The following is a 12,363-nucleotide window of genomic DNA, read 5'->3' as shown; positions in this document are numbered from 1 at the left end:
ACTTAGTGATGAATGTTATTATTTAGGCGGGAAAACGATCGACAAAAATAACATTCAAGATAATATTTTCGTGAAGAATATAAACGTTTTTTTTCTTCATGTTTTGTGAAGTAAAATTTAGCCCGATTTAGAGTTTAGGGTTTAGGGTTTGGTGTTTTGGGTTTATTCCATAAACCCAAAACACCAAACCCTAAACCCTAAACTCTAAATCGTTCGTGTTAAAAAACTCAATCTAAATCCTAAATCTAAACCCTAAACCCTAAATTTCTAAACCCTAATATCTAAACCCCAATAGCTAAAACATCAACATACGATCGAAAAACACGATAATTGTTATATATTACTTCTTCGAGCGTTTTCCCGCCAAAATAAAAACATTTATCACAAAGTGTCTCTACTAAATGTTCATATTTTCATCCCATCTATAATGTTCGTTAACAAAGTTTTTTCAAAAAATGAAAAGAAAAAAAAAAAAAAATTTGTGTCCCCCCGCGTCCCCCCGCTTCCCCCGATTGGTTACTTCTCTCTTGATCCTGCCACTATATATATATAATAAAAATGAATCTATATATATAAACAGAGCATGCTGTACATTTTACAGATAAAAAAAGATATTTCAAATATATATCCAAAAGACGTAGAAGCACCGCCGTCTGGAGTCGATGATATGACTAAATTAGCTTACCTTCATGAGCCAGGAGTGCTTTACAACCTTGCTGCTCGATTTTCGCTCAATGAAATTTACGTAAGTCAAAAACTGCACACTCAGAAAATTGATTAAAAAGATGAATATTGATCGAAGAAATTTAACAATACATGCAGACTTACACGGGGAACATTCTAATAGCAGTAAACCCTTTCCAAAGGTTACCACACTTGTATGATATTCACATGATGCAGCAGTATAAAGGGGCCACTTTCGGAGAGTTAAGCCCACATCTTTTTGCCATTGCAGATGAGTGTTACAGGTACAATGCACTACTATAAGTGAAGATCTGACCCATTTACTTATGCACTGGTCAATTTGGATACTGCTTTATCTGTGATGGGTCAAATAAGTGAAAATCAACCAAATGTATTTCAAAGCATACAATCAACTCAATCATTTTGTGCAAAGATTATATCAATATAGCAAGAGTATAGTTTCTGCATCATTTGCAACAGACTGTATCATATAGACATCTTATTATATGATCCTTTTCAACCTGTAAAGTAAAACTACCTAAATAATTAGGTGTTGTTTGTTTTTGAGTCTGCGGATCTTATTATGTCTTATGTAAGCGCACCCGCATACGTTTTTACTGCATAGTGTTTGTTTTAATAAAGACATAAGATAAGATAAAATAATGTCCTATTCTGTGTGCAAACTCTTCTTAGTGTTGAAAACATGATTAAGTTATTTAACAAGCATAGAAACAGTCTTCACTACAGAATGTCAGAAACAAACCTTTAGACTACATCTTGTGTACAGACATGGACCGCAGATCTTCAAACAAAACATCTTAAACACAAACAGCATCTTAGTCACCCAAGCAGCTCGACCCACCCATGTTGCCACTTCTATGCACTACATTTGAACTTAAATGACACCAGATGACCAAAATGTTGTTATATCAGGGCAATGATCAACGAAAACGGAAGTCAATCGATATTGGTGAGCGGAGAAAGTGGAGCAGGTAAAACCGAGACAACAAAAATGTTGATGAGATATCTTGCTTTCATGGGAGGCAGATCAGGCACCGAAGGACGAACCGTCGAACAACAAGTTTTAGAGGTAAGTACCTAATATTAACAAATTTTCAAATTTCATAAATTATATTTAGTGAAATCTAACGACTATTTATCAGTCAAATCCAGTTCTGGAAGCCTTCGGGAACGCCAAAACTGTGAAAAACAACAATTCCAGGTTAGAAGTCAACAAAATAAGTATAATTCTATTAAGTGAATCAAAAGTAATCATATGACTGAGATTTTGTACCAGTCGTTTTGGTAAATTTGTAGAGATACAATTTGATAAACAAGGAAAGATATCGGGGGCTGCAGTTCGAACTTATCTTCTTGAAAGATCTAGAGTTTGCCAAGTTTCTGATCCCGAGAGGAACTATCATTGTTTTTACATGCTGTGTGCAGCACCCCCCGAGGTGCAATTTTTTACTAATTTGGGTTTATTTTATATTGTATGTATATGACTATATGTATATGTATATAGAAGGTAGCTGAAACAAAATACTGTTTGGTTACAGGATGTAAAGAGGTTCAAATTAGGAGACCCGAGAACATTTCATTATTTGAATCAGACGAATTGCTATGAAGTAGCAAATATAGATGATGGAAGAGAGTATTTGGAAACACGAAATGCAATGGACGTTGTAGGAATCAGCCAGGATGAACAGGTAAAGCAAATTTATGACTAAGACTTTAACGTTTAAAAAAGGTGGCATAATGGGCAGGTTGGCTGGGTCGGGTAACGGATCGAAACATGTAAATTTAGGTATAGGGTAGGTTGTCCTCAAACACTTCAAGAATTTATTTAAGGATTTGTAAGGAAAATGAAATAGAAGGTTTTATGCATTGAAAATATGGAGGTTGACAGAATCGCTACTCGGTCCAGACTTTTTAGGGAGTACTCGGCAACTCGGGGAGTACTCGGATGTTGACCAAGTTTGACTTTGAACGATTTTGACTGAGTTTTGACCGATTTTGACTGATTTTCCGAGTAATCCCGAGTTTTGGCCGAGTTTTGACCAAGTTTGATCGAGTACTCCGAATTGGCAAAAACCGAACTAGCCAAGTAATTCCTAGTTCTGCAACACTGGAACATATACAGTAGCAACTATTAGCTACATTAACACTTTTTAACTGTTTTTTTTTAATATACCCCTGACCGTAACATATAAAACAGAACCCGATTCAACCCATTCATACCTACATGGGATAAGATTAGTTACCTCAGTATATAACCAACTTCTAAGGGTAAGAACTTTTGTACGTACTTTTGTAGGACGCAATATTTCGCGTTGTAGCTGCAATTCTTCATCTTGGAAATATCGACTTCATTAAAGGAAAGGAATTTGACTCGTCAAAAGTCAAGGATGAGAAGTCATTCTATCATCTTCATACAACAGCAGAGCTACTCATGTCTAAATCTAATCAACTGCTATTTATTATTATTTCAAAATAACGCATAAGAAAAAAAATCTCATTTGAACGTGCTTTACGTCAGGTGTGATGAGAAAGCACTTGAAGAATCATTATGTGAGCGTGTTATTGTGACCCCTGACGGAAATATTACCAAACCTTTAGATCCTGCAGCTGCAGCCAATAGTCGTGATGCACTCGCAAAAACAGTTTACTCCAGACTTTTTGACTGGTAAGGATATCAAAACTAAAGATGGCAATTTCGACCCATTTACCAATTTGAACCATTGCTCAATTGAACTGACTCATCAATTTAACAACCTCCTTTTATACTGAATTGATGACCTATGACAGGATTGTGGAGAAGATAAACAATTCAATTGGTCAAGATCCTACTGCAAAAAGCATAATAGGAGTCCTTGATATTTATGGATTTGAAAGCTTCAAAGTTAACAGGTAGATAATAGGCTTTCTAATCAAAAACACGAAAAATCTCAAATATGATAATGTAACCTTACGAATTTTCCTTTATATGATAGTTTTGAACAGTTATGCATTAACCTAACAAATGAAAAGCTGCAACAGCATTTCAATCAGGTAATGTTACAAACTGCATTTAATTTTAAAAATTCTTCAACTTTTGTCAATATGAACTTATACACTGGAATAATATCAAGTCATAATACAAATTTTATGAGGGTACTTGCAGCACGTATTCAAGATGGAACAAGAAGAATACACGAAGGAGGAAATCAACTGGAGCTATGTGGAATTTGTAGACAATCAAGATGTTCTAGATCTAATTGAAAGGGTATGGACTTCAAAACTATCAGAGTCAAATTTCAAAAGATCAAAAATAACAGGTCAAGATCTGTTTTCAGACGATAACTTTAATGTATTATGATTATTGCAGAAACCTGGGGGCATCATTGCTCTACTTGATGAAGCATGGTATTAATTTTTCTCCTTGATATGTCATGAACAACTGAATGAGTTAAAGGTTTCATTTTAAGCCACTTACTTATAAAAAGATCGATGGGGTTACGTCTAATCTCATATGGATCAGCTGGTCAAAATAGAAAAGTATTAGCTAATAAGAAAATGGGTGACATGGGTCGAAAGTTCCCCAAGTGTATTTTCAACCGATACAAATTACTAATTAGATCTAGTAAACTATATCGATAAATTATTATTAGTAACCATATTTAAAATACATGGGGGATTTAAAATTTCAGGCAGGATTTAAAACCCATGGAAATTTGATTTTACCATTTTCATGGCGTCTCAATTTTATTTAATTTTTTTTAAAAAAAATTTCCTACTTAGTGGCCGGAGGTCCACTCGGAAGCAATCTCTCTATCCGTCGAATAGAGAGAGGGATGATTTTCTCTACTTTTGAGAGTGTCTTCACTCTGGGTGGATAAATGACTTGTCTTTATTCTCGGATAGGGGAAGGATTGTCTACATCTCACCTCCCCCATACACCACTTATGTGGTATTGGGTTTTGTTGTTGTTGATTTAATATACAGTACATCAATGAAATATTGGGCAAAAAGGGGTACACCCAACCCGATCAGGGCCAATTTGGGTATAACACTAAGGTTTAACTACCTCATATGCAGTATGTTTCCCAAGTCAACACATGAGACATTTGCTCAGAAGATGTACCAGACATATACCTCACACAAGCGGTTTAGCAAGCCAAAACTTTCTAGAACAAACTTCACGATCAACCATTACGCTGGCGATGTAAGTAAAATTTTACGTCCAATTTATCATATATCATACAACAATAAATTTGTTTTTTTTTTCACTTTCAAGATTTCGACAATATAGGTTACTTACCAAGCTGACCAGTTCCTGGACAAGAATAGAGATTACGTTGTAGCAGAATTTCAAGCTCTGTTAAATGACTCAAAATGCTCTTTTGTAGCAAATCTCTTCCCACCGTTAGAGGATTCATTTAAGCAATCCAAGTTCTCTTCGATCGGAACTCGCTTTAAAGTAAGTAATAAATTTCTGCATAAATAGAGGACATATTATATTTTAATTCAGTTATAAAAAAGATTCTTCATTGTGTTCCAAAAATGCAGCAACAACTACAATCTCTTATGGAAACCTTGAGCACAACAGAGCCACATTACATCAGATGTGTAAAGCCTAATACGGTTTTGAAGCCAGGAATATTTGAAAATGACAATGTTTTGAATCAATTAAGATGCGGAGTAAGTTTGCTACTGTCTAAAATCGATAAATAACACCAAATCGATTATTTATTCAACATTTGTTGAGAAAAATTCTTTGCGTTTTTTCGTCAATTGTGATAGGGTGTGCTAGAGGCGATAAGGATAAGCTGCGCAGGGTATCCTACAAAAAGATCTTTTGATGATTTCTTGGAACGCTTCGGAATGTTGGCTCCAGACGTTTTAAATGGGTAAATGTGCAATTCATTTATATAACAAAGTACAATAGATTAGGATAGAACGGTTAGCTATAAACATAGTCAAGTGCAACGTTTATATAGAAAGAAAGTAACCAAATATTTATATAATGTATGCAGGTCTGATGAAAAGTTAGCTTGTGTAGCAATTTGTGAAAGATTTGGATTAAAGGGATACCAGGTACTGAAGCCGAAAATTATCTAAAATCATAGAGGTTGAAAAATGGGAGTGTTGGATAACGGGTCAAAATGGATCAATTTGGTGCGAGACAAGTTGGGTTGGTTGGACAAACACCTTTGTGTCCAAGAATTAAGTATTTATGAATGATGGGCGTGTCTAATATGATTACAAAAAATTATGTTTCAACAATAATATATAATATATAATATACATAAATAAATAGTATGAATAAAAGGTTAGGAGTTCTATGCATTAAGGATACACTTTAAGCAACTTTAGACCCGATTCTTTTCAACCCACTCGGCAACTCGGGAGAACTCGGGGAGTACTCATATGTTGACCAAGTTTAAATTTGACCGATTTTGCCCGCGGTTTGACCAAAGTTGACTGATTTTCCGAGTAATCCCGAGTTTCGGCCGAGATTTGACCAAATTTGACCCAGTACTCACCAAGTAATTCCGAGTTCTGCAACGCTGACTAACTTGCCTGAAATCTTCACCTCTAATTCCTACTATTATAAGATAGAACAAGTTACTTTAATAGGAAACCTGGTAAAATATAAGCAATCGAGCTAAATTATCTAAATTTCAGATAGGGAAAAGCAAAATTTTCCTTAGGGCTGGACAGATGGCCGAATTAGATGCAAGACGAGCTGAAGTTCTGGCAACAGCAGCAAGAAGAATTCAGAGGCAAATTCGAACATATATCACACGTAAAGAATATATTATCCTTAAAAGGTCCTCAATCAATATGCAAAAACACTGGAGAGGTAATAATTTCATCTTAACACTACTCATATTAAGCAATTATCGACTCACAAAATCATTATATGCCATCATACAGCAAGACTTGCACGTATGTTATATGATTACTTAAGGAAGGAAGCTGCATCTATTTGTATACAAAAGCATATTCGTAGAGGTATAGCAAGAACATCATACAGACAGTTACAAAAAGCAGCAGTATCTATTCAAACTGGGCTTAGAGCAATGGCTGCACGAAATGAGTATAGACACAGAAGAAGGAACAAGGCTGCAACGATAGTTCAGGTATAGTATATGTATCTATCATGTATCTATCATCTATTTGTGTATAAAAGATTACTAATGGTTCACTGTTTTGCAGACTGAATGGAGGAGGTTTCATGCTCATTCTAGTTATGAAAGAAAGAAGAAAGCAACTCTTACACTTCAATGTCTGTGGAGATCGAAGGTAGCAAGGAAAGAACTAAGGATGCTAAAAATGGTGAGTGTAATTTCTCTCTAAAAGAAAAGTATATCTACTCAGAATTGACTAGAGGTGGTAATATTGACCCATGTACTTATAAATGGGTCGACTTGGGTTGTGTGTCATCTCAAACAGATCAAATGACTAAAAATTTAACTAAATAGGGGAGCACTTCAAATGGATTGAAAGCCAACCAGAATCTATTGAAAATGCTACAAAACATCGACATATTACTTATGCAATCATTACTAACACATTAATAGATCATAAGAAGATGGGAAAATGGAGATAAAAAAAAAGCGCTCGTAAAGTAAAACCGGCCTAATTCAATCTAAACATGTTTTGACTTATTAACCAACCCACCCATCTTACCGCCTCTAGAATTGACATATCTACATCAAAGTATACATAAACATTAGCACTTGGTCGAAAGTAGAAACTCATAATTTTTTATCACAGGCTGCACGAGATGCAGGGGCCCTCAGAGAAGCTAAGGACAAGCTTGAGAAGCGTGTTGAAGAGCTAACATGGAGATTAGACTTCGAAAAGCATTTGAGGGTACAGGACATAATTATAGCACAAATTTTTTGAAGATATAATTTTCTAAAGGTTCTGTTACATGCAGGTTGATCTTGAAGAAGCAAAGGGGCAAGAAATAACAAAGTTGCAGAACAATTTGCAAGAAATGCAAACAAAGCTGGATGAAGCAGACAACCAAATCCTTTATGAGAAAGAAGCAGCAAAACTAGCTATTGAACAAGCCCTTCCCGTTATCAAAGAAGTACCCGTTGTAGACAATACCCGAGTAGAGGAATTGGAAACTTTTAATCATAAACTAGAGGTATTTTAAAAAAAAAATACATCTATTAACTTTAACAATCTTAGCTGTGCGGCATAAATCAGTAATTTTTATGTACAGGATGAGGTTGTAGAGTTGAAGAAGAGAGTTGAGGAATTTGAGCAGAAGTTTAATGAAGTTGAAAGCGAGAGCAAAGATAGGCTTAGAGAGTTGGAGGAATCACAAGTTAAAATTTTGGGACTTCAAGAGACCATTGAAAGGTAGCTAAAGGGAATGTAGTTACAATAGATGTGACGAAATGGGTGGGTCGGGAGTGTTAGTTATTGGTTCAAAACGAGAAATTTAAAAGGGTCAGGTTGGGTTGACCTGAACCAACCTTTTTCCCAGTTCAAGATTACAAATACTTAGATTATTTCATTTATATTCTACCAACAAAAAAATTTGATTAGGAGATTTATGCATTATAAACATTTTTGGCAACCCACTTGACATGTTCAAGTTCAACCCATTCAATATAATCAGGTTAGATGCAAACTTGTCCAACCTCGAATCAGAAAATCAGGTTTTGCGTCAGGAAGCTTTGGCTGCATCAACTAAGGAGGATCTCAATGAAGAAATTGAACAGTAAGAATACACAAGATATTAGAATTACTTGATAACATCATTGATTATCAAAAATACTTACTATATCGTTTTCTTAAAGTCTCAGAAGCAAGATCAAAGAATTAGAACTGGAGAATGAGCTCATTCGTAACCAAAAAGTGGTTGTGCAACAGATAACCACCCCTGAGAAGCTACTCCCTCAACTACAGGTAACTTTCACCATGTTAACAAATATCATTACAAATGAATGGTTGTTGACAAATATTGATCGTATACGATATTTCAGAGTTTGGATAGTGGTCATAAAACTGATCAGATAAAAGATAACGGTCATGAACCGAAAGATAACTTTGAAACACCGAACGTGGTGCACGAAAAGACACGGGTAATATTACAATTATATAAGCAACTTTTTCCCTAAAATTTGTATAAGCATTTAATATAAAATTAAATTGATGGAAATATAATTTTGCAGGAGTTAGACAACACTATGTCCTCTCTAACAAAACAAAAATCATTAACGGACAGGCAGCAGGTATGAAATTAGAGCACAAAATTCTTGCATTATTTTTAAACTATAAATTAGACCAATGAAGTTTATTTGGTCTTCCAATAATCAGGAAAACCATGATGCTTTGATCAAGTGTCTGTTAGAAGATAAGCGTTTTGACAAGACGAGGCCTGTTTCTGCATGTATCGTGTACAAAACATTAGTTCAGTGGAGGTCTTTTGAGGCAGAGAAGACGAATATATTTGATAGAATTATTCACTCAATTCGATCTTCTATAGAGGTAGTAATAATACATTAGTAGGGACATTCATTTTGTCAATTGAAACTAATATAGTATGTTCATATAATTAAGACTCAGGATAACATCAGAGATCTAGCATATTGGTTATCGACGACTTCAACTCTACTGTTCCTACTGCAAAGTACAATCAAAGCAAGCGGTTCACCCTATAAATCTCCACATCGTAACCGTACCTCACCCACCACGTTGTTTGGACGGATGACACAAGTAAGCTCTTCCTAGCTTATTTCATGTGTCACAATAAGAGGTGGAAATTGGGAAAGGGGATGATGGACAATATAAGTTCGGGTCAAAATGGGCAAGTTTTGGTACTTGTCGATATGAGTCTGACCCATCTGCATTGAGCCCAAACATTTTGTCATCAAATATTCAAATTTAATATTTAGGATGTCAAACATGATTACAGAGATTATATTAGTTTGACTAGAACTAGATGTTTCAGAAAATGACTTCAGGGGATCTTACACACTTGAATAAACATTTTTGACTTTTGATCGAATTGACCAATTTCTTCTTAACCCTTTTTTAGTTTTATATGTAAGAGATAATACATAACTTAAATCAACAAAGTCATAAGCAAAAAAGTCAAGATTGACAACTCTAGATTCAGAGATCCATTATAACATATTTACAATAATGATAACTGGATGGCAGGGGTTACGTACATCTCCTATGGGTATCTCTACTGGATATAGTGGAATGGAAGGGAAGCCAAGTGCACAATCCAAAATAGAAGCGAAGTATCCTGCGCTTTTGTTTAAGCAACATCTAACTGCCTGTGTCGAAAAGTTGTACGGAATGATTCGTGACAGCTTAAAGAAAGAAATAAGTCCATTTTTGAATTCATGTATACAGGTAAATAATATTTTAATACATACGTATACATAATAAGATTTTCAGCTAAAGAATACCTGATAAAACTACCGCTCAACTTTCAAATTAAACTGACAGGCACCAAGATCCACACGAGCCAGACCAACGAGAGGGGTATCAAGGAATATTCTTTCGAATATTGTGGCAAAACAACAAGCATCTATGATACACTGGCAAAGCATCGTTAATAGCATGAATAACACCTTGGGAATTTTGTCTGAAAACTATGTAAGCCAAAAAAAAAAAAAAAAAAAAACTATTTTTATGTTTATAAGAAAGGTGTAGGTAGTGCTGATTAAATTACTTTTAGGTGACTTCAATTATCACAAGGAAGATTTTCAGCCAAGTATTCTCATTCATAGATGTACAGTTCTTCAATAGGTAATGTACTTCTATCTAAAACTCCAAATATATGTTTTAATAATGCATAAATTAATGTTCAGATAGTTAATAATTTGTAACTTTGCAGCTTACTGCTTCGCCGTGAATGCTGTTCCTTTAGTAATGGTGAATATGTTAAATCTGGCTTGCATGAGCTTGAACAATGGTGCAAAAAAGCAACTGACCAGGTGATTATTATTCCTTTAAACCAGATCAACCAAAATTTGAATAAAAAGACTGCAGGTAGCACGATCCATGTACATTATGTATGGGTTCATCTGGGACATATTTATCACTAATGGGTCAACATGTATAGTCAATATTTTATAGTTTAAAAGAAAATGGAACCAACGGTCACAAGTCACCATACGAAAATCTTAATGCATTGAAACTCCTAAATCAATTCATCTAATATGATTATATTATTATAGTATAGAATATATATAGATATAGATGTAAATAATAGATAATATAAGCATAATTATCTTTTTTATATAAAGAAACTTGACACCCTAATCGATTATTAAAGGATTAAAAACTTGGGAAAGAAGTTTTCCAAGTCAACCTAACCTGACACGATCAAATAATTATGTTATGTGACCCATCACAGTCAACCCATCCAATAAGTTACCTCACTTAAGCATGGCTCTATCTTATAAGCAAACCATGTTACCTTTTTCCAATTATACAGTTTGCAGGATCATCATGGGATGAGTTACAGCACATAAGGCAGGCTGTTGGATTACTGGTAAGATATTGTGTCCTATCGCATTATATGCAGCGACTCCACAAAAAATTAAAAATACATCTAACAGACTACTACAAATCTCATGCAGGTATCACATCAAAAGACACAAAAATCCATGGAAGAAATCACAAACGAACTCTGCCCGGTAATTTTCTCAAATACACTTCACCATCTTATGTTTAACATCTTGAAATAATATCGTCAAAACAGACAAAATAAGATTATCATAAAAGTGATACACCTAACATTGTGATGTAGATACTGAGTATTCCACAAATATATCGCATTGGAACTATGTTTTGGGACGACAAATACGGAACCCAAGGATTATCTCAAGAGGTAAAAATATCTAAACAACATTACTTATTTCACTAACCCTACAAAAACTAATTATAGGCATTTGAAATCGATGCAGGTAATAGGAAAGATGAGGTCACTAATGGCAGAAGATTCAATCAGCATGCCAAACAATTCCTTCTTATTAGACGTAGATTCCAGGTAAACAACATATCAAAACTACAGTAATTATCAAAACTAAAAAGGCTAACGTGATACTAATAGACATTTATTGTAACATAATTCAGCATACCGTTCTCTATCGAAGAAATATCACTCTCTTTCCTTGATGTCGACTTATCCGATATCGATCCTCCACCGCTACTCCGTCAAAGATCTGATTTTCATTTCCTACTGCAACAAATAGATTGAGCTAATAAATGTTATTTAAAAGTTGAATTAAATGATTGCAAATCCCATTTTGTCTTCTAAGGGATCACATGAGTGCTAAGAATTTGTTTTTTTTTTTTTTTTTTTTTTTTTTTTTTGTGAATTCAAAATTTCAGGTTATAAGTTGTCAATTTTTTGATTAATTACAGAGTGATACGATATTGTTAGTGTGATTTGGAATTGATTATTGTAAAGAAGACAAAAATTGATAGTTTTTTGAAGATCAGTGAGAGATTTTAATGGTGTACATGTTTTCAATTGAATGCATATAAATTCAAAATAGATAATAGATAAAATTAAAAGTAGCAAACATATCAATGTTTATCATGAGAATGAAATTAAACCTAATATTAATTGTAGGTTTAGAAACCCTAACAGATTATACAATTTGCAACTACAATATGAGTGATTAAACCTAATATTACAGTACTAAA

The 12,363-nt window shown here is 34.3% G+C and overlaps 1 protein-coding gene across 1 annotated transcript; it reads left to right on the top strand.

The window, feature by feature from the left end:
- Nucleotides 1-624: 624 nt before the first annotated feature.
- On the top strand, nucleotides 625-12,039 carry LOC139886591 (myosin-12). Its single transcript, XM_071870445.1, has 38 exons — nucleotides 625-745; nucleotides 823-968; nucleotides 1,618-1,774; nucleotides 1,848-1,906; nucleotides 1,982-2,141; nucleotides 2,244-2,393; nucleotides 3,002-3,138; nucleotides 3,224-3,370; nucleotides 3,493-3,594; nucleotides 3,678-3,735; nucleotides 3,848-3,949; nucleotides 4,052-4,089; nucleotides 4,762-4,888; nucleotides 4,976-5,143; nucleotides 5,233-5,364; nucleotides 5,467-5,573; nucleotides 5,700-5,760; nucleotides 6,352-6,535; nucleotides 6,610-6,809; nucleotides 6,886-7,005; nucleotides 7,447-7,545; nucleotides 7,613-7,828; nucleotides 7,907-8,046; nucleotides 8,309-8,410; nucleotides 8,490-8,598; nucleotides 8,706-8,774; nucleotides 8,865-8,924; nucleotides 9,010-9,180; nucleotides 9,253-9,408; nucleotides 9,856-10,056; nucleotides 10,153-10,302; nucleotides 10,385-10,455; nucleotides 10,544-10,643; nucleotides 11,147-11,203; nucleotides 11,292-11,348; nucleotides 11,462-11,542; nucleotides 11,619-11,701; nucleotides 11,788-12,039. The coding sequence occupies exons 1-38, from the start codon at nucleotides 668-670 to the stop codon at nucleotides 11,909-11,911; spliced, it is 4,479 nt and encodes a 1,492-aa protein (XP_071726546.1). The 5' UTR covers nucleotides 625-667; the 3' UTR covers nucleotides 11,912-12,039.
- The last annotated feature ends 324 nt before the right edge of the window (nucleotides 12,040-12,363 follow it).

This window comes from Rutidosis leptorrhynchoides, chromosome 1 (genome assembly GCF_046630445.1).
Source record: "Rutidosis leptorrhynchoides isolate AG116_Rl617_1_P2 chromosome 1, CSIRO_AGI_Rlap_v1, whole genome shotgun sequence".
Taxonomy (NCBI): Eukaryota; Viridiplantae; Streptophyta; class Magnoliopsida; order Asterales; family Asteraceae; genus Rutidosis; species Rutidosis leptorrhynchoides.
The sequence above is the reverse complement of the archived record's forward strand: the minus strand, read 5'-3'. Positions and strand labels throughout refer to the sequence as shown.

Excerpts from the sequence above, each read along its gene's own strand:
- LOC139886591 (XM_071870445.1), top strand. The coding sequence starts at position 668 with ATGACTAAATTAGCTTACCTTCATGAGCCAGGAGTGCTTTACAACCTT. Across the intron at positions 5,144-5,232 it reads CGATCGGAACTCGCTTTAAA|CAACAACTACAATCTCTTAT; the intron begins GTAAGTAATAAA and ends CCAAAAATGCAG. Across the intron at positions 11,204-11,291 it reads GGCAGGCTGTTGGATTACTG|GTATCACATCAAAAGACACA; the intron begins GTAAGATATTGT and ends AATCTCATGCAG.